The following is a 23,936-nucleotide window of genomic DNA, read 5'->3' as shown; positions in this document are numbered from 1 at the left end:
TAGTATCAAAATTCTCTGGCTGCTACTGCATAGCAGGGAAAAATTCAATGTTACCACTAATTTTGGCTTTAGAAACTAAATGACCCAGATTTTAAATTAAATAGGTTACAAAAAACATGATGGCTCTTCTTTTATTTTGAAACCTTCCTTTAGCATCTGCCTTTGGCTCAGGTAATGATCCCAGGGTCCTAGGAACAAGTCCCACATAGGGCTCCTTGCTCAGCAGGGAGTCCGCTTCTCCCTCTCCCTCAGCCTACAGCTCCTTCTGCTCCTGCACTTGTGCTTGCTGGCACTCGCGCTTGCGCACTCTCTCTCTCTCTCTGTCCCCCCCCCCCATATCAAATAAATAAATAAATAAATCTTAAAAAAAAAAAAAGCTTCCTTAAAATTATAGGCTTAACTAACTACCTATTAATAGAGCTGAACTTTGTCCCTTACCAACAGTTTACCAAGCTTTTGCTAACTTTCGCTTTAAATTTGCAAGTCCAAGTGTCTGCCCAGGTTTTATACATATTTCATTTTGGCATATCTGCCACTCAAGTCTTTATTCTAAAACCAAAAGACAATTATAAGTGTGTTTGGTTTGAAGGAGTCTCCATACACAATTATGTTTGCTGCTTTTGTTATACACTCATACTACTTAAATAATGTAACATAAAAAGCATAAATCTGATTAGCTAAATGTTAGACTACTGTACAAATAGAATTCTGAGTAGATTCAACTTTTGCAAGCATTTCAAAACTTCCTCCAAACAAAAGCCAAAGAAAAATATTTCAAAACGAATTTATCCCTTTTTGTTCAACATTGAGTCAACCAAAAAGAGCATTTCATCCATCCTATGCAGACTGTTTTGCTCTAATGATTGCAGTGTGCATAATTTAATCCATTACAAAAAAAAAAATAAAGAATTAGAACTAGCTGTCAAAGGATCTAAGTAAATAAGCTAATAATTAATTAATTCCATCCCAGAAACAAAGCAAATACTAAAATGGAACAAAACATATCCAGCTCACCATGGACACAGATCGTAACTTTTGTTATAAAGCCATTAAATTCATATATCTAGGGTATTTAGGCCTAACCTAAGTTGAAATATCCTTAAGAATTCCATACAATCTAATAGGAGACACACCAAATTTGTCTTCCATTAAAGGCAAAAATATAATATGCCAATAAGTGATAAGAAATTGATAATATATCTTTAATAATGTATTTAATCAAATGTTAACTTTGCCCTCATTCTTTTGTTCACATTTACTATATACTAAAAAGTTACAAATTTGTTTTTATTACATTCTCGCAAAAATTTTAAATGTATTCCTAGAGTTATATGCTACTAACCAAACATTAATGAGATGTTGCCATGTTGAAAATTTACCTATCCAGAATTATTTTAATATATAATTATACAATAAGATCATAGAATATTAGGAAACTAAGAGTGGTCGGTTCAACTGAATGGTTGAAGTAACAGTAGCTATGACTGCAACTCTTGGGTGCTTATCTAGCCATCAAGAAGGAATAAAAAAAAGACAAAAATTTTTGAGTACAAAAAAAAAGGGCATCAGCACTTGACTAATTCTGTATTTACATTTTCTAGGAAATAAGCTCCATCTAACTTTTTAAAATCATACTCACTGGTGGCAAATAATCAAAGGTACTGTGGTTTCCAATCCTGACTACACATCAGAATCACTCATGAAAAACTTAAGGAGGTGCTAGGAGCCCACCCCAGGCATGGTAAATCAGAATTTTTAAGTTTGGTGGATACTACATTTTTCTAAAGTTGGAAAGGTGATTCTCGTGAACAAGAAGGATGGAAAACCACTACTGTGATTTAAGTTAGATTCAGAATATGAGGGCAGCCTGGGTGGTTCAGTGGTTTAGCGCCGCCTTCAGCCCAGGGCCTGATCCTGGAGTCTGGGGATTGAGTCCTGCGTCAGGCTCCCTGCATGGAACCTGCTTCTCCCTCTGCCTGTGTCTCTGCCTCTCTCTCTCTCTGTCTCTCTGTTACTATCATAAATAAATAAAAAAAAAAAAAAAAAAAAAAAAAAAATTCAGAATATGAAAAAAAGGAAATTATTTCATAGAATCTAAGATTCAACATTTGTTCAATAATAATTTAAATCCCTACTATGTGCCAGGTACTGCACTAGGACATTTTTTCCTCAAAAGGTTTATAATTTCACAGAAGAAAAGAGATAAACAGCCAATTATAACACAGGATACTAATTTTTCTGGCAAAACGAATTACAGATACTAGGGGATAAGAGAAGAAAGACACCAACTTGGAAAGTCAGAGACTTCCTGGAGGAAATATTATTTGAAATCAACTTTAACAGAAGTGAAATGCAATATTCATCCATATATTTAACTTTAAAGGATAGCTCAATTAAATAAGTACTTATAAAAAGATCCTATCGTACCACTTACCAATATCAGCCTGAAGTTGCTGGAGTAGGAACAAGTTACCAGAACAGAATTCTGGAGTTATGTATACAATCCGATATTTGCCTCTGTAAAAAGAAACAAATAAACAAGAGAAATAAGAAATATACTAAGTTAAAGAAAACATGATCCAATGAACTAGAACTTAAAACCGTAATGCCTGACAAATTTTTAAATAATGTTATACCACTTAAAACTAAATGAATGTTACATGTTATATATATCCACATATATTAGTTCCTTGATTCCACTTAAATACAGCAAAATAAAAAGTGACAGAGTACTCAGAGAGTACTCAGCATTAAGGTGACATTAGAAGGCAGGTTTTAATTTCCAACAGTCTGACCCAAAACTACAGTCAAACAAGTCAAACAATCAAGCCTATGGTAAACGTTTCATGTGCTAGCAATCCAGCCATATACTACCCTCTTTCTTGGAGAACTACAACTCATTACCTTACCACCCACTCCATGGCAAATCACTCCATGATTAAGCCCACAGTGTCCATGTTTCTCCTATGTATTTTACTCTCTTGCCTAAATATATCTTGTTGGGCCAGGGTTAGCCACTGTATCAATGTCAAATCAGTTAGTCTCTGTCCTAGAATTTGGGGATCTGACCAAGAAACAATCACTCAGTCTCCTACCAATGGCAAGATCTGTAATATGTGAAAAAAGGAGCTGCAAAGCAGTCTTCTCTACCTTGTGAATAGAAAAGAAGAAAAGGCTTATCTTCTCAGAAGAACAAGGAAGACACACAGAGGCTATAAATAAAAGAAAAACTTCCTGTATTCTTGATACACAAATCCAAGTCTCTGCCTAAGAAGTGGCTAAGTTGTATTCAGTGTGATTCACAATACATTCCTATATCCTTAATATAAAATTCAGTATTTGCTGACGCTAGCTTTACTTTTTTCTATTCTGGGCAAATAGAATCCTAACTAAGATAATGTTTGTGATAAAAGTTAGGTCTAGGGCATTTAAAATACATAAAGTCTTCTTTTCATTCTTCCAAGTGAAGACATAGATAAAGTTAAATAGAATGAAAATGAATTTCCTATATAAATACTTTAAAATATTTCATCTACTGTGTGCCAAGCACGTTACTTTCATTAGGAATTAGGAACAAAAGAGATATGCTTTTAAACTCATGAAATTAATTCAATATTCTAATTCACATAGGAAAACAGTATAAATAAAAAGCTCTGATGTCAAGGAATCCCTGGGTGGCTCAGTGGTTTGGCGCCTGCCTTTGGCCCAGGGCGTGATCCTAGAGTCCCGGGATCGAGTCCCACACTGGGCTCCCTGCATGGAGCCTGCTTCTCTCTCTGCCTGTGTCTCTGCCTGGGTGTGTGTGTGTGTGTGTGTGTGTCTCATGAATAAAGAAATAAATAAAAATCTTAAAAAAAAAAAAAAGAAAGAAAGAAAAAACAAAAGCTCTGATGTCAGACGCCTAAGGTTCAAATCTCAATTCTACTTCTTAGAAGCTAAGTCATCTTAGCCAAGTACTTAACTTTAGCACGCCTTGTTTTCTTCAGTGTAATATAGTCATAATAATTATAAGGACAATTAACTCAACAGATAATCTAGACTCAAGATAAATCCAAGCAAATTCCAGCTTCCATTTGAGTAGAAAAGGTAAATTTGAAATACTTTTGGAAATACGAAGGACCTAGAATAGACAAAACGCTCTGGGGAAAATAAAGAACAAAATTGGAAGACTTCAACTACCTGATTTCAAGGTTTATTATAAAGCTATGGTAATTAAGACACCAACTCAGATGGTCTAAGAGACTGATAGAACAGAGAACAAAGAGTGGAGCAATAGACCCATGTATATATAGTCATTTTATTTTTGACAAAGGTACAAAGACAATTCAGTGGAGAAAGAACACTACCTTCAACAAATGGAGATGGAACAATTGGATATCCTTATGAGAAAAATGAATTATAATCAATAACTACTACAATACACAAAATTTACATTAAATGGGTTGTAGGCCTAAATGTAAACCTTAAAATTGTAACACTTTTAGGAGAAAATATAAAAGAAAGTCTTTGTGATCCTGAGATAGGCAAAGGTTTCTTAGATTCCACACCAAAAGCAAAATCCATAAAAGAACAAATAGACAGACTAGACTTCATAATGAAAAAGAACTGTTCAGAGAATGAAAAGAAAAATCACAAACTAGAAGAAAATTTTTGCAAAGCATATACCAATACAGAATTTGTATTCAGAATACATAAATGACTATCAAAACTCAGTAAGGGAAAAACAACAATAAGGATCAGGCAAGAGATATGAATAGACAGTTCCTCAAAGAAGAAGCCTCAAAGATAGCCAATAAATGCATGAGAAGATGATCCACATCACTAGTCATTAAGGAAATGCAAATTAAAATCACACAGAGATCCTATTAGAATGGCTAAAATTAAGACTGGCCACATATCAAGCAACGGCAGAGAGGAGACAGTGCTGGAATTCTCAGACCCTGACACTGGCAACAGAAAATGGTACAATCATTATCAGAAAGTCTGGCAGTTTCTTAAAAAGTCAACACAGAATTACCTATGACCCAGCAATTCCACTCATAGGTACCCACACAAAATCAAGAAAACATATCCTCATGTAAAAACTTACACACAAACGTTCACAGTACAATTATTCCTAACAGCCCAGAAGTGAAAACAACCTAAATGTCTATCGTTAATAAATGGATAAACAAAATATGGCATGTCTATTTCATCCATAAAAAGAAATCACGTACTGACAACATTATGCTAAATGAAAGAAGCCAAACACAAAAGGTCACATACTAAGTTTATTCATATGAAATGTCCAGAGTAGGTAAATCACAAGGACAGAAATTAGATTAGTGGTTTGAAGGGGTGTGGGAGGAAGGACACTAGGGAATAACTGCTTAATGGATACTGAGGTTTTTGGCGGGGGTGATGAAAATGTTCTGGAATTAAATAGTGGTGATGGCTGCACAACAATTGTGACTGTACTAAAAGCCACTGAACTATACACATTTAAAATGGTTAAAATGATGAGTATTACATAAATTTATCTCAATCAGAAAAATAAGTTAAGTATTATTCACCACATGATCCAATGACTCCACTCCTTGGTTTATACCAATGAAATGAAAACATATGTCCATAAAAAGATGTGCATACAAATGCTCAGAGCAGCTTTATTTATAACAGCCCAAAAATGGAAACAATGCAAACGTCTATCAACAGCTGAAGAGATGAAACAAATTGTGACATATCCACATAATATTATCTATTCAGCATTAAAAAAGGAATGACCTATTGATACATGCAACAAGATGGATGAATCTCAAAGTACTTATGCTGTGTGATTTAAACCAGACAAAACAAGACCACATATTGCATCACTGATTCTGTTTATGTACAATTTTAGGAAACATAAGCTAGTCTAGAGTAATAGAAATTAGATTAGTAGTTACATAAGTGGGGTAGAGAAGGTAAGAAAAAGTGAGGGGAATGGATTACAAAAAGGTATGAGCAAACTTTGAGGATGATAGATATATGTTCATCATTTGGACTGTGGTGATGGTTTTGTGGGTGTTTATATGCCAAACTTATCAAATTATGCACTTAAGTATGTAAAAATGATTGTATGTCAATTATACCTCAATAAAGGTGATTTAAAATGTTTAAAAAGAAAGAAAATATACACTCAAAAAAATTTTATATAAAAAAAAATTTTATAGAAATATTCATAGCACCTTTATGAGTAATAACCCCAAACTACAAACAGCTTAGGCATCTACTGATAAGGAAATGAAAATACAAACTATGGTATTTTCATACAATGACATCACTCTGAAGTATTAAAAAAATACAGATACAATATGAAGAATTCTCTAAATATTTTGCTGAATGTAAGAAAATTTATACAAAAATTCATATTATATGAATCCATCTACATGAAGTTTGAGAACAGACAAAAGTATGGTAGAAAAAAATTAGACAGTGGTCTGCTTTAAAATGGAGATAGGAGGACAGACTGGAAAGGGACATGACATGAAGCAACTTTCTGGAGTCACAGTAATACTCTATTATATCTTGATAGGGGTTTGGATGATACATTTGTATGCATTTATCAAAACTGGGTAAATACATTTGTATATGTGTATTTATTAATAAGATACATAATATGTTAATCTATACACACACATATTTTTGCATGTGTTTGAGATTTTATTCTTATTTGGAATTATGCCATGAAAGAATTGGTGGGGCAAGAGATCTAGAATCCAGTCCCTGCTCAACCATTAATTCACTGAATGACTTTAGGCAAATTATTTTCTCTGGGCCTCAGTTTCCTCATATGTAAAATGAGACAAAACTAGATACACACTCTCCTGGTTCTCGTTCAAAACCAAAATTTTACAACACAATGACTACAAAGCTATTTTCACAGTCCAACTAAAAATAATAGATTTCTTTAAGTTTGAAAGATTTTAAAAGGAACAGTTCTGCAAATTTACTATAAAACAAAATAAACATTCTAATCATGAACATTTCGTCCACACATTAAATTTTTTTGGTGTATAAAATTCTCTCACATACCACAGATACCCAATCACATAATCAGAAATCATATAAATTACTCACAATTTAATATCTTCTAGAACATTTTTTGACTGTGCTGATCCCAGAAAACAAGCTGGAATATTGGACATTCTATAAGAAGAAAAACAAATATTCTGGAGCCATGTACACACTACAAAGATCAATTTCATTCTCTTCAAAAAAATAAAGAAATATAATGATAAACAGTCCTCTTCTTTGTAATCCTCACTCTTTTTGTAAACGAATTTGATAAATTCCTTCAAAGGCCATATTAGAAAGCAGGTTGTTAGGGCAGGTTTTTCAGAAAGACTATAAACTCTGATTAAAGAATTTTAAAATTTCTCTGTAACTAAAAATTATACTTTCATGTGTACACTTCATACCAAGCTAAAGAGCAAGGGTAACCAAAAGAGAAAAGAATCTTGAGATATGGATGTAAACTGGCTTAGAGTTTGCTGTTACAAAAATTTTTATTAGGACCATCTGGTAGCCTTGGTTTATAGAGAACTCAAGAAAGAAGGTAAGTCCTTCCATCCAAGGGTCCTTTATCACTAAGAAAAACAGAGTAACATTCACAGAAATGTGTTACTGGGAAGTAGATTTTAATGTACATGATAGATTATGTTTCCTTATGGAAGGAAAAAAAGGGTGAAAATGTGGCAATGAAAACATTACTGGAGTACCTGGCTGGCTTAGTAGAGCCTGAGAGTCTTCATCTCGGGATTGTAAATTCAAGCCCCACATTGGGTGTAGAGATTATTTAAAAATAGAAGGAAGGGAGTGAAGGAAGGAGACAGAGAGAGAGGAAGTGGGGGAGGAAGGGAAAGTGAGGGAAGGAGTAAAGAAGGGAGGGAAGAAGGAAGGAAACATGGAAACATTACTTACTTAAGCTGGAGCACTTGGTCTTCCATCAAAGAAATAAGAGGAGAGATGACAAGACCAATCCTCCCTGAATACACAGGTGGGTACTGGAAGCACAAACTCTTTCCATATCCTGGAAATAAAAATAATATCCTGACAGAAATAAAAATAAAGCCTTTGTATTCTGATTTCTTCTTACAATGTACTTACGTGAGATGAACGGTCACTACTAACATGCTATCCTCCTAAGAACTAATTCCTGCATGAATCTGAGTTTCTAATCTCAAATCACTCTGTTCTGTATTTTACACCATTTGCATTTGTATTTATATTTTGAGAGTGTAATGAAAGATTATGCATTTCAAAACCTTTAAGTTTTATATTTTAGAGGCCTAAGTTATTGCTTAAGTACAACTTACCAGTTGCCATCACAACAACATTATCTCTCCTTTCTTCCAATACAGAATGAATCACCTTCCACTGAACCCTGAAGGGTAAAAAGCATAAGGCTGTTTTGTTTTACTAACAAGAAACCCAAGAAAAAATTGAAACACATTTAATTTTTTCACTACCTCTAATAGAATTTTTTTCCTTAAAGATTGTATTTACTTATTTATTTTATTTTAGAGAGAACGCACACACAAGAGTGGAGGGAGGATCAGAGGGCGAGAATCTCAAGCACATTCCATGCTGAGCACAGAGCCATCAAGGGGCTCAATCTAACCACCTGGAGATCACAACCAGAGCCAAAACCAAGAGTCAGAAGCTTAACCAACTGAGCCACCCAGGTGCCCCTCTAAGAGAATTTTTACACTTTTGAGCTTCAATATAAAAAAATGTATAAACCCTGGGACATTAAAACAAAAAGGTCCATTTGATCAAGCTCCCATTCAAGCTGACTTCACAACTATGAGCTTCAAATGGTATATGGTAGATGAAGGAATGGACAGAGAGGTGACAGATGGATATATGATAAGGCAAGTATACTAAAATGTTGAATATACAGGTATTCATAGTAAAAAAAATTCTTTCAGCTTTACTCTTTGAAAAATTTTTTAATAAAATGTTGAGGGAAAAATCAATAGGAAAAGTGATCTTCTAATGTGCTGATAATGACCTATTTTTTCTTACATGAGTGCTGGTTACCCAGGGTGCCTAGTTTGTAAAAATTCATTGATCTATACATTTATGTGCACTATTCTGTATGTAGGACATAGTTTAATATAAAAGAAAAATTAAGATCAAAGAAAAGAGGAAAGAAATCCTTCCATGGGTTAAATTTTAAATTTGCAGAGTAGGGGGATCCCTGGGTGGCGCAGCGGTTTGGCGCCTGCCTTTGGCCCAGGGCGCGATCCTGGAGACCCGGGATCGAATCCCACATCAGGCTCCCGGTGCATGGAGCCTGCTTCTCCCTCTGCCTGTGTCTCTGCCTCTCTCTCTCTCTCTCTGTGACTATCATAAATAAATAAAAATTTAAAAAAAATAAAATAAAATAAAATAAAAAAATAAATTTGCAGAGTAGGAAAAAATCCAGTCTAGATTTTTACATTCTTATTAGTTTTATTCAAATTTACCTGTTCCTCACCTCATTTTTATTCATCTCATTTTAATACCTATATATGTGCCCCCTTAGATATATATTTGAATATATTAAAACTGATAAGATTACCACTGTTCTTCAAACTGTTGTCTTACGAATTTCTATTACATCAGCATGCTTTGGACAATAAAATGTACGAACTAGACACACAGATACTTATTTAATGAAAAACAAGTCAACATTAAATTAAGGTGAATTTATTAATCTATTTAAACTAGCTTCTACACAGAACTCTATTTTCGGTAAAGAAAATTATTTTCTTCTCTTTGAAAAACAATCTGTAGATATGAATTTTATATAAATATTATTTTAAAATAACTTCATAGTTACAGGAAATAGTGTGGAATGTACAAATTACAGTGAAGTTATGCTATTATATTTAACAGATGGATTATTTGCCATCTTTCCTTTGTGAAGAAAATTGTGAATATGCAACTTAATTAACTGAGATTATACTCACGGTTTAAAACTGGAATGGCCAAAATAGATCTTGAGGAAATTAATTTGCCTTGCATTAGGTCTTGGTAATGAATAGTCTTAAAATAAAATAAAATGGGCATTTATGTTAAAATAAAAGTGATAGGGAATAAAAATTTTATTTCATTGGCTTCTTTTAAAGAATGTCATAATTAATTACTAAAGGATACTGTTTCCTGTCTTTTAAACCCAACCAATTCAGTCTTCTGGATACCAGTCAGGATTTTAGTTAAACACTTTATTACCTAATGCTAAGGATTAGAAGAACTTTGTGGTTCCATTACAAAATGATTCACACTTTGCCAACACTATAAGAAAATGATGTTTTGGAATTTGCTATAGTTCTAAAACCTAACATTTAAACCTAACCATGGCAAGCGATATACCAATGTGAATTTCATAATATAGTAACTTTCAATTAATAGTAATCAGAAATTACATTACTATCACAAATAAAATCCACAGATAAAATAAAATCTTCATTTTAGTTATCACTCCAACAAATCTTTGACCACAATTCTAACTGCACAACAGTTGATTATGTTGATTTTACTCAACTGATTTTTAACTACTCAGGTTGAAAAGTTCATGAGTGGCTAAGAAAGAGCAAAGCAAAGAATCAAGACTATTCGTCTATAAACAAATGAAAATTGATTATTACATTTTTCAGGTTTAACAATTCTAAGTAGAGAACTAAATTGATTTGAAGATGTTATGCTTTCATTAATACAAGAAAACAAAGAAATAACATTTTCTTTAACATATTCATATACTTCCCACCTACGATATGTATTTTAATTTTCCCACATTATAACATTGATGAATATAGTTCTAGACTGTTCTACTTTTTGAGAAGACCTCATGGTTAACCATAATGAATATTGTTATTTACACTTGAATAATATGAGGTTCATTGGTATACAGAGTATGAAAATTAGCTATCTGACACTGTGCCACTTATTTAAAGGAATAAGCTCCCAAAGAACAGACACCATGTATCTATGCCTTTAACAATAACATTTAATATAAGTTCTTAACTAATGATTCTTATTGATTTTATATTATTTAGACAAAACATAAAATTCAGGATGAAAAGTTTCACATCACCAAATGGGCCAAATAGCACCACACTTCTATACACCTACTTTCATAAATGGTTAAGATTGTCCTTTATAAAGACCAAACACTAAACGACTTAAGGACAAGTTTTTAGGACCTCATTAATTATATGCCACAAAACCCTTGCCTGCAAAATGTTTAAAAATTGGACCCTAAATTAGAGTCAGCAGTAGGTATCAAAGGTGAACCATTTCAAACATGTTACAGTGCTTACCTTCAACATTATCATCTTCTTCTTCAATAGCTTCAATCTCATCTTCATCATCTTCAAAAGGAACATCCAGATTTCCTTCCATTTTTATGCATTTTGAATGAATTGGATCTGCCATGCCAGTATTTAAATTTTCTAAAGACTGAAAGTTTAAAGAAATCTTAAAAGCAAAACCATTGACAGTGTCGTATCTTTTTCACCAAACACAAAAGAAGTATTATTAACAGAACCTACAATTTTGTTCAAAGCTGGCAGATGTGCAACCAATACCACAAAAGAACATGTGTGCTCTAGTTTAAATATGTGCTCAAGAATGGTTTCTAAGGCATAAGGCCAAAGATGGAATACTTCCAGCATAAACAGAGTTCGTTAATAGCATATCATGAAATGCCTGTGGGGAAAGTTATCAAAATTCTGAATAAAATTTGAATTTAAAACTGTTTTTTCTTTATCATACTTCAGTATTTTCAATTGCCAAGAGGTAAGTGTGGATTTTACTGTTATTTTTGTAATGAGTTTCTCCATATCATGTGTCAGTATAAGACTTAAATAGTAAACAAAAATTTAATGTGTTTTTTGTGAATTATGTGAATTTGTTTATGTGAATTATGAAAACAATAAAAGATTCAAATAATTTTAGGAATGGAATATTACAAATGTGATTAAAGTTGCTCTTTATTTTGGCTTGACAATAGTGGACTTTCTCCCCCAAATGAAGATTATCTATTTAAAGAATTTAGGATATTTCAAAATTGTTTCATCTGCACAGTTTTCTACTGAAAAGAGACAGGAAGAATTATTAAATCACAGCTCTCATTTTCTCTTTTTTTTTTTAAGATTTTATTTATTTATTCATGAGAGACATACAGAGAGAGAGAGAGAGGCAGAGACACAGGCAGAGGGAGAAGCAGGCTCCATGCAGGGAGCCCAATATGGGACTCGATCCCGGGACTCCAGGATCACACCCTGGGCCAAAGGCAGGCACTAAGCCGCTGAGCCACCCAGGGATCCCCTCATTTTCTCTTTTTATTAAACTTCCCATTTAATAAATTTGATTTTAATGGTTTTCTAAAAAATGTATTCATTTCAGGCCTGGAAAAGAAAAAGAGTGATTCTCCTGCTGATTCTTTATTCAAGTCAACAAATATACTTAGAAAACATTTTGAAAATACAGCTCTCTCATATTGCACCCAAACTGCCTTCTAAGAGATTCACTATACAATGTAAGTTTGTGGAAGACTGCAAGTGTCCTATAAATGTGCTACTTGAACACCATTCCTCAGAGAAATGGCTAATCAATGAAGGCATATGATTTAGTATTTATATCCTATTATTACTATTAGCTAGTCTTTATTAAACACTTAAGAAATGCCAGGCTCTGTGCTAAGCTCTTCACAAATAACACCTTAAGTAATAACAGCTCTTAACTGAGTATCAAAAGGACTAAGAAACTTGCCCAAAGTCACAGAGCAAATAAATGGAGAAGCTGGGGAAAAAAAAAAAAGGAGAAGCTGGGATTTGAACCCACATCTAAATTTAGAATCCACATTCCTAATCACTACCCACTACTCTTGTTCAAAACTAAAGAATCAGAAACCTAATCTCATTTCATTAAAAAAAAAGAACAAAAAATCATATCAACCTAAAGATGAGGAATACAAGGCATGTATAATGATGAACTTCCGTGTTTATATTCAACTAATTTGGATAAATTTAAGTTTTTCTTTCTTATTGTCTATCCCTGGTTCATACCTGACAAAGAAACTGGAGGTTTTGTAAAGTGTTAAAAAATACATATAATTAAAATATATATTTTTTCAACTTTGAAAATAAAATAGGGGAAAATGAAATAATCTAACATTAGAAAATTATATGTAATAATATATCCATAGTAAATAAGACCAAGAGAAATAAAGAATATTGAATGTATAACAAAAGAACTCTCAAATAAAAGGGGATACACAGAGATGGGAAGAAAAAGAAACCTAATCCAATAGCGGAGAGCAAAATCACTATTGACGTTCCAGGAAAAGATTTATTTTTTTTTAAGATTTTATTTATTTATTCATGAGACCCAGAGAGAGAGACAGACACAGGCAGAGGGAGAAGCAGGCTCCGTGCAGGGAGCCTGACGTGGGACTCGATTCCAGGATCCAGGATCACGCCCTGAGCCAAAGGCAGACGCTCAACCACTGAGCCACCCAGGCATCTCTAAACCACCCAGGCATCCCTCCAGGAAAAGATTTAAAAGAAGTAACCTGACAGGCATATGTTTTCTAATATGTAAAAATTAGTATACTACTAAAATATTATTCATAGACCATAAAAAGATATAAACAAATATGAAATGAAAACAAAATCTAATGGTTACATAATTGATAGTAATCTCACTGTGAGGGGATATTTAGAATTAGGTAGTATCTTACATAAATAAAGGTCCTTTTTTAAAGAACTGGAAGTAAATTTCCATAATTTCAAACATACCTTAATCATTTCCTTTTCTAAATCTTCATCGCTTTCAATTACATAAGATAGATCCTCTTCATTATCTTTGGAAGATAAATGCTTTAAAAAAATATATTTCAAACTTTAATTTTCCAGTATAATTGGCTCCATACCCTGTTTTCTACAAAATAAAGTTCTTTTTTTTTTTTTTTCAAATTTATTTATGATAGTCAGAGAGAGAGAGAGAGAGAGACAGGCAGAGGGAGAAGCAGGCTCCATGTACCAGGAGCCCGATGTGGGATTCGATCCCGGGTCTCCAGGATCACACCCTGGGCCAAAGGCAGGCGCCAAACCACTGCGCCACCCAGGGATCCCTACAAAATAAAGTTCTAATACACTAAATATCTTTAGACAATTTCCTCTTCCTCTCTAATAGATAAATTTATATTACATATTTAGATGTTTATATGAGGCACAGAAAAGGAGATAGGGTCGTAAGGAAGAAAGGAAGGAGAATAAAGAGAAACAAAAAGAGAAAGAAATATAATTGGAAAGACAGACAAGAGGGACAAACAGACTTGATATAAAGCCCACAATTTAAGAGAGAGTAAAAGTCACGAGGTTAACAATGGTTTAAGCAATATCAGTGTGTCCCAACTTGAGTACAAGAACCTCTTTACAATGTTGAAAAATTCTATTCTATTCCAAGAACAAGTTGTTCTTTTATATCCATTAATTTTAAAAAGACCACAAAAAACTACTACAACTGTAATAATACCTTTAAATAAATCACTATTTTACAAACAGTATCTACATATTTGAAAAAGTGTCAGATAAGTTAATCAGCTATTGCCAATGTTTGAATATAAGAAAACTTTACAATAATTTGGCAAACCCTAGGAAGTGTCCAACAGCATGGGAACCCTATATAAAAGAAATGTAGAAGGATCCCCAAAAAAGTCTAATCTTTAAATTGGAAGTAAGAAAAGGAAGCATAGCTATAACTAATCTGCAAAAATCAAGTCTTAAAAATGGATTTTATTTTTTTAAATTTATTTCTCTATGGGGTGCAGGGGGAGAGGGAGAGAGAAAATCTTAAGCAGGCTCCATGCCCAGGGTTGAGCCCACATGGGGCCCAATCTCACAATGCTGAGATCATGACCTGATTAGTGGGCTGAATTTGGCTTATGAGCTATATAGTTTGCTGCTTTTGACTTAGGAACAATAAGCAGCAGTTTATGGTCTTGTAGTGGAAAGATTTTAAAGTGTCAGTATACATTTGTTGTATTTTGCTATTTTAGCATTTCTTCTGATTTTTATGTAATAGATACCTCTGCTTTTCCACAAAAAGCAGAGGTATCTATTCTAGTGTTTACTTTTCTAAACTTGATCTTTTGGGGAGTAGTTATATTTCCTCATACAAGATTTTCTTTACTACTATTAGTAAAGTAAGAGAGTTTCTAATAAACTAGTGTTTTTGCCTGACACCAACCTTTATTGTTATCTGAAGAGCCAATGACCTATTTTTTTTTAACAGATTGTTGTGAAACATTCTATATTCTCTGTCAACTTCATGTTTAGATTTCTCATTATTATGTTCTGAGTAGTTTAATTGGTGAGGTTGTCTTTCTCTTGGCTAAGTTAAGAATAATTTTTGAAATAGTGTGAAGTTGTATTAGAGAAATTCTTGTGCTCCTTTTACTGTAAAGACAAACCATAAAATGAGACATCATATAGCTATATTCTTTTATCTTTTTGCTTTTATTAGTTTAGAAAATTACTTATGATGCCCATATTTGGTAGAATTTTATACATTTTATTTTGCAATAACTAAGTTTTAATTGAATAGAAACATCAGAAATCGTGTGATCAGCAAAGCCTAAAATGTTTACTATCTGTCCTTTCACAGAAAAAAAAAAAAAATCAGCCAACCCCTACTAATGAATGAACATTGTTTTCTCTTTTTTATTACCTCAGGAGATTTGCAAGTGACATCATTAAGAAATTTTTCCTGAGCCTGCTGTTCCAAAATCTGGAGTTCGTGTTCTGTTATATCTAATGACATCAAACAAATTCTTTCTGTGTTCGTTTTCAATTTATTGCCAACTTCTAATCCATCTTCAAGTCCATCTTCTTTTTGTTTCACTTTGTTTTGAGGTTCGGTTCCTTCATCATGTTTAATTAAATTATCAAATGTTGTGTCCCAAGTCTCATCTTTAACTTTAGGAAAAAATTTATGTTCTCTAATTTGTTTCTGCTGTACTTCATCAGCAGTTGGATCTCCCAATGATAATAAGTGAACATTAGTGCTGTGCCTCAATTCGGCCTCAGGAGAACCAATTATCATCTTCCTCAATGAATACAGATTTTCTGAAATAGCACTTAATAGTAGAGAAACCCTAAAAAAAATTAAGAAAGTATAATTCAACTTTAACTTCAATCAGTATCAGCACAATTGTAATGCTTTTTAATAAGTACAAGCTTTCTAAATTGATCTTCATTTAAAGGACACATTGGATTAAAGTTATTCTTCATTCCCTAATAGTCACCATATGCTTTCAACTATGGTTCACTCTCCAGTACAGCAAGGTACTTCTGCATTCAACTTGTACACTTACTAAGCACACATGCTTATATGCTTGTTGACTTGTATGCTTATTAAGTGTCAGCAGTGTTTGGTCCCAAACTAATTCTTTATGCCAGTTATATTTTTTGTGGTAATTAATTTAATTAAAAGTAAGTCAAATCAATGATACATCACCACCTAAAAAAATTTTTAAGTTGAACATATCAAAAGATGCAGCAAATTTCCTTAAAAAAAAAAAAAAAAAAAAAAAAAAAGAAAGATTCTGCCTAATTAACTACAGCCAGAACAACTATAAAAGTTTGGAGGAAAAAATCTTAAAAACTCCCAGGACTCTTCATTCAGACTGTTTCCAGTGTTTTAAGTTTTCACTCCACTTTAAAAAAGCTAAAATTAGAAATTGCAAATGATACATTACGGGTGTACTTTAAACAAGAACCACTCTGCAGAACTCCAAAGAGCAGTCCTATATTTAATGAAAAAGCCAGGATGAATATCGAAACATTGGGAAACAAATATACACTAATATATTAAGTTAAAAGAAAATTTTTATGATCCTATGTTTTAACTGATTCAATTTACTGATCAAATACTAGTCCCAACTGTAACACATAAGAGTGCTTGTGTTATCATTTCAAAATGATGCTGTTGTGCATGTCCAATAATCATAAAACCAGACACATTTCTCTAGAACAGTAAAAAAAAAAAAATCAGTGTGCAAATATAACAAGAAAATATGGAGAAGTTGTACATGAACAAACATAATATGGATTTCTTAATTCCTTAATTATAATTGCTCATATGACATTTTAACTAAGTGACTTTAAACAGCTATTTATAACCAAACCTGATTAACTGCAAAGGAAAACCACTGCTAGAGTATAAAATAAGGCACTGTATCTGTTGGTTATAGGGTTTATTAAAGCAATTTTTAGTTACCTCATAAAAGCAAAGGTTAGAGAGAAAAAAGGGAATATAAGACAGTTTTCCTATTTAACACTTTTGTTTAGCTCTTCTAATTCTTCTGTATTTAAAACAATACTTAATAAAATCCAATATGACTTTTAAAATTTTATATTAATGATCTGAATAAAAATTTGATCATTTATGGGAATAAACTATCAAAAATGCTGAGTTGTTTCATGATTTTTTTCCAACTAAAAATAGCACCAAAGCTGAGCTCAAGCTTAAGCTGACAACTCTACATCAATACAAACAAAATCAAAATCAAATTCAAAACCTAAAAACTAATCTAACATTCTAAAACTTTTCAAATCTTATAAAGAACACTTAGCATTATACACAGGTGTTCAAATATGAGATTTGTAGATAAATACTTTAGGAAGAACAGATATGTGACACCATGTAATTGTTACATGCATGGGAATGTTGTAACACATAAACATAGCAACAGTGATATATAGATTGATAAGACTGTAAGAGCTCATTTATTCTGTGCTAATGTCATAGAATGACATGTCTCATGTAAGGTAACTGTTTAACAAATATCAAAGGCTGTCTTCTTCAGTAAGACAATATACTTTTCCTTCTTTCTTATGATTGTTATTAACGCATATTAGCCTACAGAAAGCTAATCAGCACCCCACAGAATGTTAAGTACATGACAGCAATACAACAGATGTGTAATGAATTTAAATCAATGACTAAGTAGTACCATACAATCCAATATCTTCCAGGTTCACTGGAGCATAAAGCTGTTCCCTTCGGTAACAAAACACAAACTGCTCTATTTTAAAAGTTCTCAGTTCTGATTTTTCTACTATTGTCTACTCTCACAGATTGCCAGCTGTAACTTCTAGCTGTGTTCATGTGCATATCATTTCTTAGTGATACCTGGTTTTCATTTTAACTAGATAGCCAAGTTTGTCAAACTATATCTATAAATGAAAAGCAAATACACTCTGAATGTGCCTTCATGCACTCCACTGGAAACGTAGTTAAATGAGTTTGAATTCATGCTTATGGCATGTATTTTAGCACTCAGAGGTCTTTTTTGTCCCTCTCTGGTTCTGAGGTGTAATTTGGTAAGTTAAGTATTACTATACACTTCTTACAAAGAATCTGAAGTAAGAAATTTAACTAGTCCTCGTTTGACACTGAAACCTGCCAAGATCTTTCTTCACTAAAAATGAATCCAATTACTTCCCATTCTCAAGTTTTAAGAAAACCTATTTAGCTCTGTTATTACAAAGTACAACATTAAGCAGACATAATTTACATTCAACAGATTGTTTAACTGCTAGAACAAAAATCTGAAATACATGTAAACATTATGTAAAGTGATTATTTTTTGCTCATAGAGGGAAAAATGTAAAATAGAATATGAAATGGTTTTATTGTTACCTGTCCCCATTTGAGTTATGTTTTCCAGAAATTGTTACATAAAAACTATTAAAATAAATTGCTGGGGGAAAAAGAACTTTGAAAAAGAGCTGAATCTCTATATCATATTTTGAAATACCAAAATCAAAATAGATCACAAATCTCACCCAAAAGAAATACACTAACATTGTATTTTGTCAGAATCAGAATTCTATTTCAATTAACTGCTTGACATTCTACAAAGTATTTTTGCCTCAATATATAACTACACTGTAATCATTCACTCTTCAAGAGTATTGCTGCTTTTTAGATGAAGTCATTCAGCAATTAAGCCTAGGGCAATGCCTAGTCCAGAAACCGTTAACTACAAGGTGCCGGTAATCCAATGTCTATTAATCCAAATATCTCAAATTATTCAGGGCTTTAGCTATAAAATGGCATTTAAAATCTAAATGCCTCTTGTTGTGATAGCCTACTGATTACATGAAATTCCTATTTAATAATCAGACAAAATCTCCAAAAATGAAGCAACTAAATAAAAAAAGTTGTTTTATTTATACATTTTAAGTGACCACACTATAAATAAAATTAGACACTACAGAAAAAGGTAACTTTGAATTGAAAATACTTTCTGTAGACTTCTGAATTTTATTTTGCTTTGTTTCATAAAACATCCTACAAAGCAGACAGAAAAGCCTTAAATGTTTTAATGCACAATTTAACAACTGGAAAGATATTTCTCAAATTTATGGATCAGTCTCTATGCATGTATTGAAGCAAATTTCTATCAGGCTGACAGTAGACCTGTCCACAGAGAGTTGGCAGGCCAGAAAGAACTGGCATGACATATTCAATGTACGAGATGGGAAGAATATGCAGCCAAGAATACTTTATTTAGCAAGGCTGTCATTCAGGATGGAAGGAGAGATAAAGAGTTTCCAGGACCAACAGAAACTAAAAGAATTTATGAACACTAAACTAGCCCTGCAAGAAACATTAAAGGGGATCCTTTGAGCAGAGAGAGAGCTCAAAAGTAACAAAGACTCTAAAGGAACAGAAACAATCTACAGGAACAGTGACATTACAAGTAATACAATGGCACCAAATTCATACCTTTCAATAACTACTCTGAATGTAAATGGACTAAATGCTACTATCAAAAGACATAGGATATCAGAATGGATAAAAAAAAAAAAAAAAAAACCCAAGATCCATCAATATGCTTCTTATAAGACTCCTTTTAGACCCAAAGACACCTCTAGATTGAAAGTGGGGAGGTGGAAAACCATTTATCATGCTAATGGACATGGAAAGAAAGCTGGAGTAGCCATTCTTATATCAAACTAGATTTTAAACCAAAGACTGTAATAAGAGATGAAGGACACTATATCATAATAAAGGGGTCCATCCAACAAGCAGATCTAATAATTGTAAATATTTATGCCCCTAACTTGGGAGCAGCCAATTATATAAACCAATTAATAACTAACTTAAAGAAATTCATTGATAATAATATAATAATAGTAGCAGCCCTTAACATTCCACTCACAGCAATGGACAGATCATCTAAGCAAAAGGACAACAAGGAAACAATGGCTTTGAATGATACACTGGACCAGATGGACTTCACAGATATATTCAGAGCATTTCATCCTAAAGCAGCAGAATACACATTCTTTTCAAGTGTACATGGTACATTCTCCAGAAAAGATCACATACTGGGTCACAAATCAGGTCTCAACCAGTACAAAAAGACTGAGATCATAACATGCATATTTTCAGACCACAAAGCTATGAAACTTGAAGTTAAACACAAAAAGAAATTTATAAGGACCACAAATATACAGAGATTAAAGAACATCCTACTAAAGAATGAATAAGTCAAACAGGAAATTAAAGAAGAATTAAAAAAATACATAGAAGCAAATGTCCACTCTTACCACTATTGTTCAACATAGTCCTAGAAGTCCTAGGCCCAGCAATCAGACAACAAAAAGAAATAAAAGGCATCCAAATTGGCAAAGAAGTCATCAAACTGGGGCACTTGGGTGGCTCAGTCCATTAAGCGTCTATCTTCAGCTCAGGTCATCAACCCTGGGTCCTGGGATCAAGCCCTACATTCCCTGTTCAGTGAGGGGTCAGCTTCTCCCACTCCCTCTGCCTCTCAACCCTGCTCGTGCTCGCTCTCTCTCAAATAAATAAATAAAATCTTTAAAAAAGACGTCGTCAAACTTTCACTCTTTACAGATGACAGGATACTCTGCAGAAAACCCAAAAGACTCCACCCCAAAATTGTTAGAACTGACACAGGGATTCAGCAGGATATAAAATCAATGCAGAGAAGTCAGTTGCATTTCTATACACTAACAATGAGGCAGAAGAAAGAGAAATCAAGGAATTGATCCCAATTACAATGCACCAAAAACCGTAAGATACCTGGAAATAAAACTAACCAAAGAGCTAAAGGATATGTACTCTGAAAACTATAGAACGCTTATGATAGAAACTGAGGAAGATACAAAAAAATGGAAAAATTAGAAGATTAGAAGAAAAAAATATTAAAATGCCTATGCTACCCAAAGCAACCTACACATTCAATGCAATCCCTATCAAAATACCATCAACATTTTTCACAGAGCTGAAACAAACAATCCTAAAATTTGTATGGAACCAGAAAAGACCCTAAACACCCAAATGTTGAAAAAGAAAATCAAACCTGGAGGCATCACAATTCTAGACTGCAAACTGTATACAAAGCTGTAATCATCAAGTATGGTAATGGTACAAAAATAGACATATAAATCAATAGAACAGAACAGAAAACCCAAAAATGGACCCTCAACTCTATGGTCAACTCATCTTTGACAAAGTAGGAAAGAATATCCAATGGAAAAAAGGCAGTCTCTTCAACAAATGGTATTGGGAAAACTGGACAGTCACATGCAGAAGAATGAAACCGGACCATTCTCTTACACCATACAAAAAGATAAACTCAAAACGGATGGAAGACCTAAATGTAAGATAGGAATCCATCAAAATCCTAGAAGAGAAAGCAGGTAGCAACCTCTTTGACCTCAGCTGCAGCAACTTCTTGGTAGACACATCTCCAAAGGCAAGGGAAACAAAAGCAAAATTGAACTACTGGAACCTCATCAGGATAAATAGGTTTTGCATGCAAAAAAACAGTGACCAAAACTAAAAGGCAACCTATGGAATGGGAGAAGATATTTGACTTAATAGACAAAGGGCCAGTATCCAAATATATAAAGAACTTATTAAATTTAAATTTTAAAAAGGATCTAGTCAAGAAATAAGCAGAAGACATGAACAGACATTTCTCCAAAGAAGACATATAAATGGCTAATAGACTCTTGGAAAAATGCTTCACATCACTCATCATCAGGGAAATACAAAGCAAAACCACTATGAGATATCACTTCACACCTGTCAGGATGGCTAAAATGAACAACTCAGGAAACAAAAGATGTTGGCTAGGATGTGGAGAAAGGGGAACCCTCTTAATACGGTTGGCAGGAATGCAAACTGGTAGAGTCACTCTGAGAAACAGCATGAAGATTCCTCTAAAAATTAAAAATAGAACTACCCTACAACTCAGCAATTGTACTGCTAGATATTTATCCAAAGGATACAAACATGGTGATTCGAAGGGGCACATGCAGCTCAATGTTTATAGCAGTGAGGTCCCCAGTAGCCAAAATATGGAGAGAGCTAGATGTCCATCAATAGATGAATGGATAAAGCAGATGTGGTGTATAAATATATATATATATATATATATACACACACACACACACACACAACAGAATATTACTCAGCCATCCAAAAGAATGAAATCTTGCCATTTGCAACAACTTAGATGCAACTAGAGGGTTTTGTGCTAAGCGAAATAAGTCATTCAGAGAAAGACAAATACCCTATGATTTCATTCACATGGAGAATTTAAGAAACAAAACAGATGAATATAGGATAAGGGAAGGAAAAATAGAATTTAAAATGAAAACAAAGAGAGAGAGTCTTAACTATATGAAACAAACTAATAAGAGACTCTTAACTATATGAAACAAACTGAGGGTCGCTAGAAGGGAGGGGGTTTGGGGGATGGGGTAATTGGGTGATGAGCATTAGGGAGGGCACTTGATGTAATGAGGACTGTTATATGCAACTGATGAATCACTAAATTCCACCCCTGAAACTAATAATACAGTATATGTAAACTAAATTGAATTTAAATAAAAATGTTTTAAAAATTTTCTATGAGTCTACCTTAATGAACAGTAATTCTTTATAAATAGGAATATGCAGCAAGAACAAAACAGAATTGGCAAAAACAGATAATATTTAACCTCTGTGGATCTTCTAATTTTTTCAAAGCGTCAGGAATATGCTTGGCCAGATCCATCATCTCCTCAGAGATTGAAGTCAATTGTTTCTTCACATCAATAGGTAGGATTTCCTCCTCTGGACAAAAAGAATCAATTTTCAAAATAAAAACAGATTTATTTATTTAGCCACTTATTTAAACAGTATTAGAGCCCACATTTTCTTTTTCTTTCCTTAATTAAGTGAATCTCAACAAAAGGACTTCCTTAACCTATCTCCGTATCACTTCAGTCACTTTACTTCCCTTTCAGATTTTTGCTACTTCAATTCCAAATGATCTACGTTCATATATATTACAACCAGTGGTTAATCAACCTAGGCAGAAGAAGGCAGAATTGAGAATCTGAACCCACCTATACTATTTCAAAATCAGAAATCAGTAGAACACCATGTGGGTTCTTAGTTATGAAATGTAGTTTGGCAAACATAACCTGAACCAACAGCCAAGCCTCACTTCCCTCGTTACCAGTCATGATCAAACTAAAATGCAAGCCTTTCCAATCGGCGATCATCTTCCCAACTCCCAATGATCTGGTACATCCTTCTCCATCAAGACCACACCCTGCCATCCTTCCTTGAACCCTTCTCCTGCTTAGAGTTTCTTATAGCTCGTCACCATTTTCTCTTGTCCCCCAAAAGTCCAGCTCCTCTGAAGCATGTGACATAGAACTGTACCATCTGCTATTCCTGATTGCTGCATCTTGTGACCTCAAAAATCACATTCTTTTCGTGTACTGAAGATTTTAATGCCTGGTTCACTGTCTTCCCCTTCACTACTACTCGTGATAATTCCACCTCAAAGTGTAGCCTTTTCCGTGCTTTGATCCTTTCATTTCCAA

At 33.4% G+C, this 23,936-nt stretch overlaps 1 protein-coding gene and 1 long non-coding RNA gene across 6 annotated transcripts in view; one reads left to right on the top strand and one right to left on the bottom strand.

Annotated features, from left to right (window-relative positions):
* Window positions 1–17,332, top strand: part of LOC144284489 (uncharacterized) — a 41,173-nt gene extending 23,841 nt beyond the window's left edge. Inside the window, exons 2-4 of the long non-coding RNA XR_013352889.1 lie at window positions 8,545–8,894; window positions 12,415–12,547; window positions 15,747–17,332. This is a non-coding gene — a long non-coding RNA (uncharacterized LOC144284489). The remainder of the gene's footprint in view (window positions 1–8,544; window positions 8,895–12,414; window positions 12,548–15,746) is intronic.
* WRN (WRN RecQ like helicase) overlaps window positions 1–23,936 on the bottom strand; it is a 140,802-nt gene that overhangs the window by 70,500 nt on the left and 46,366 nt on the right. For all 5 annotated transcript variants that reach the window (XM_077849073.1, XM_077849072.1, XM_077849074.1 and 2 more), the window contains 9 exons: window positions 23,061–23,175; window positions 15,742–16,168; window positions 13,809–13,889; window positions 11,328–11,466; window positions 9,978–10,053; window positions 8,337–8,404; window positions 7,942–8,050; window positions 7,099–7,167; window positions 2,435–2,517 (listed from right to left, as the gene is read on the bottom strand). In XM_077849073.1, coding sequence (XP_077705199.1) covers window positions 2,435–2,517; window positions 7,099–7,167; window positions 7,942–8,050; window positions 8,337–8,404; window positions 9,978–10,053; window positions 11,328–11,466; window positions 13,809–13,889; window positions 15,742–16,168; window positions 23,061–23,175 — 1,167 coding nt within the window. The remainder of the gene's footprint in view (window positions 1–2,434; window positions 2,518–7,098; window positions 7,168–7,941; window positions 8,051–8,336; window positions 8,405–9,977; window positions 10,054–11,327; window positions 11,467–13,808; window positions 13,890–15,741; window positions 16,169–23,060; window positions 23,176–23,936) is intronic.

Source organism: Canis aureus, chromosome 15, assembly GCF_053574225.1.
Source record: "Canis aureus isolate CA01 chromosome 15, VMU_Caureus_v.1.0, whole genome shotgun sequence".
NCBI lineage: Eukaryota > Metazoa > Chordata > Mammalia > Carnivora > Canidae > Canis > Canis aureus.
This window is presented reverse-complemented; position numbering and strand designations above follow the sequence as displayed.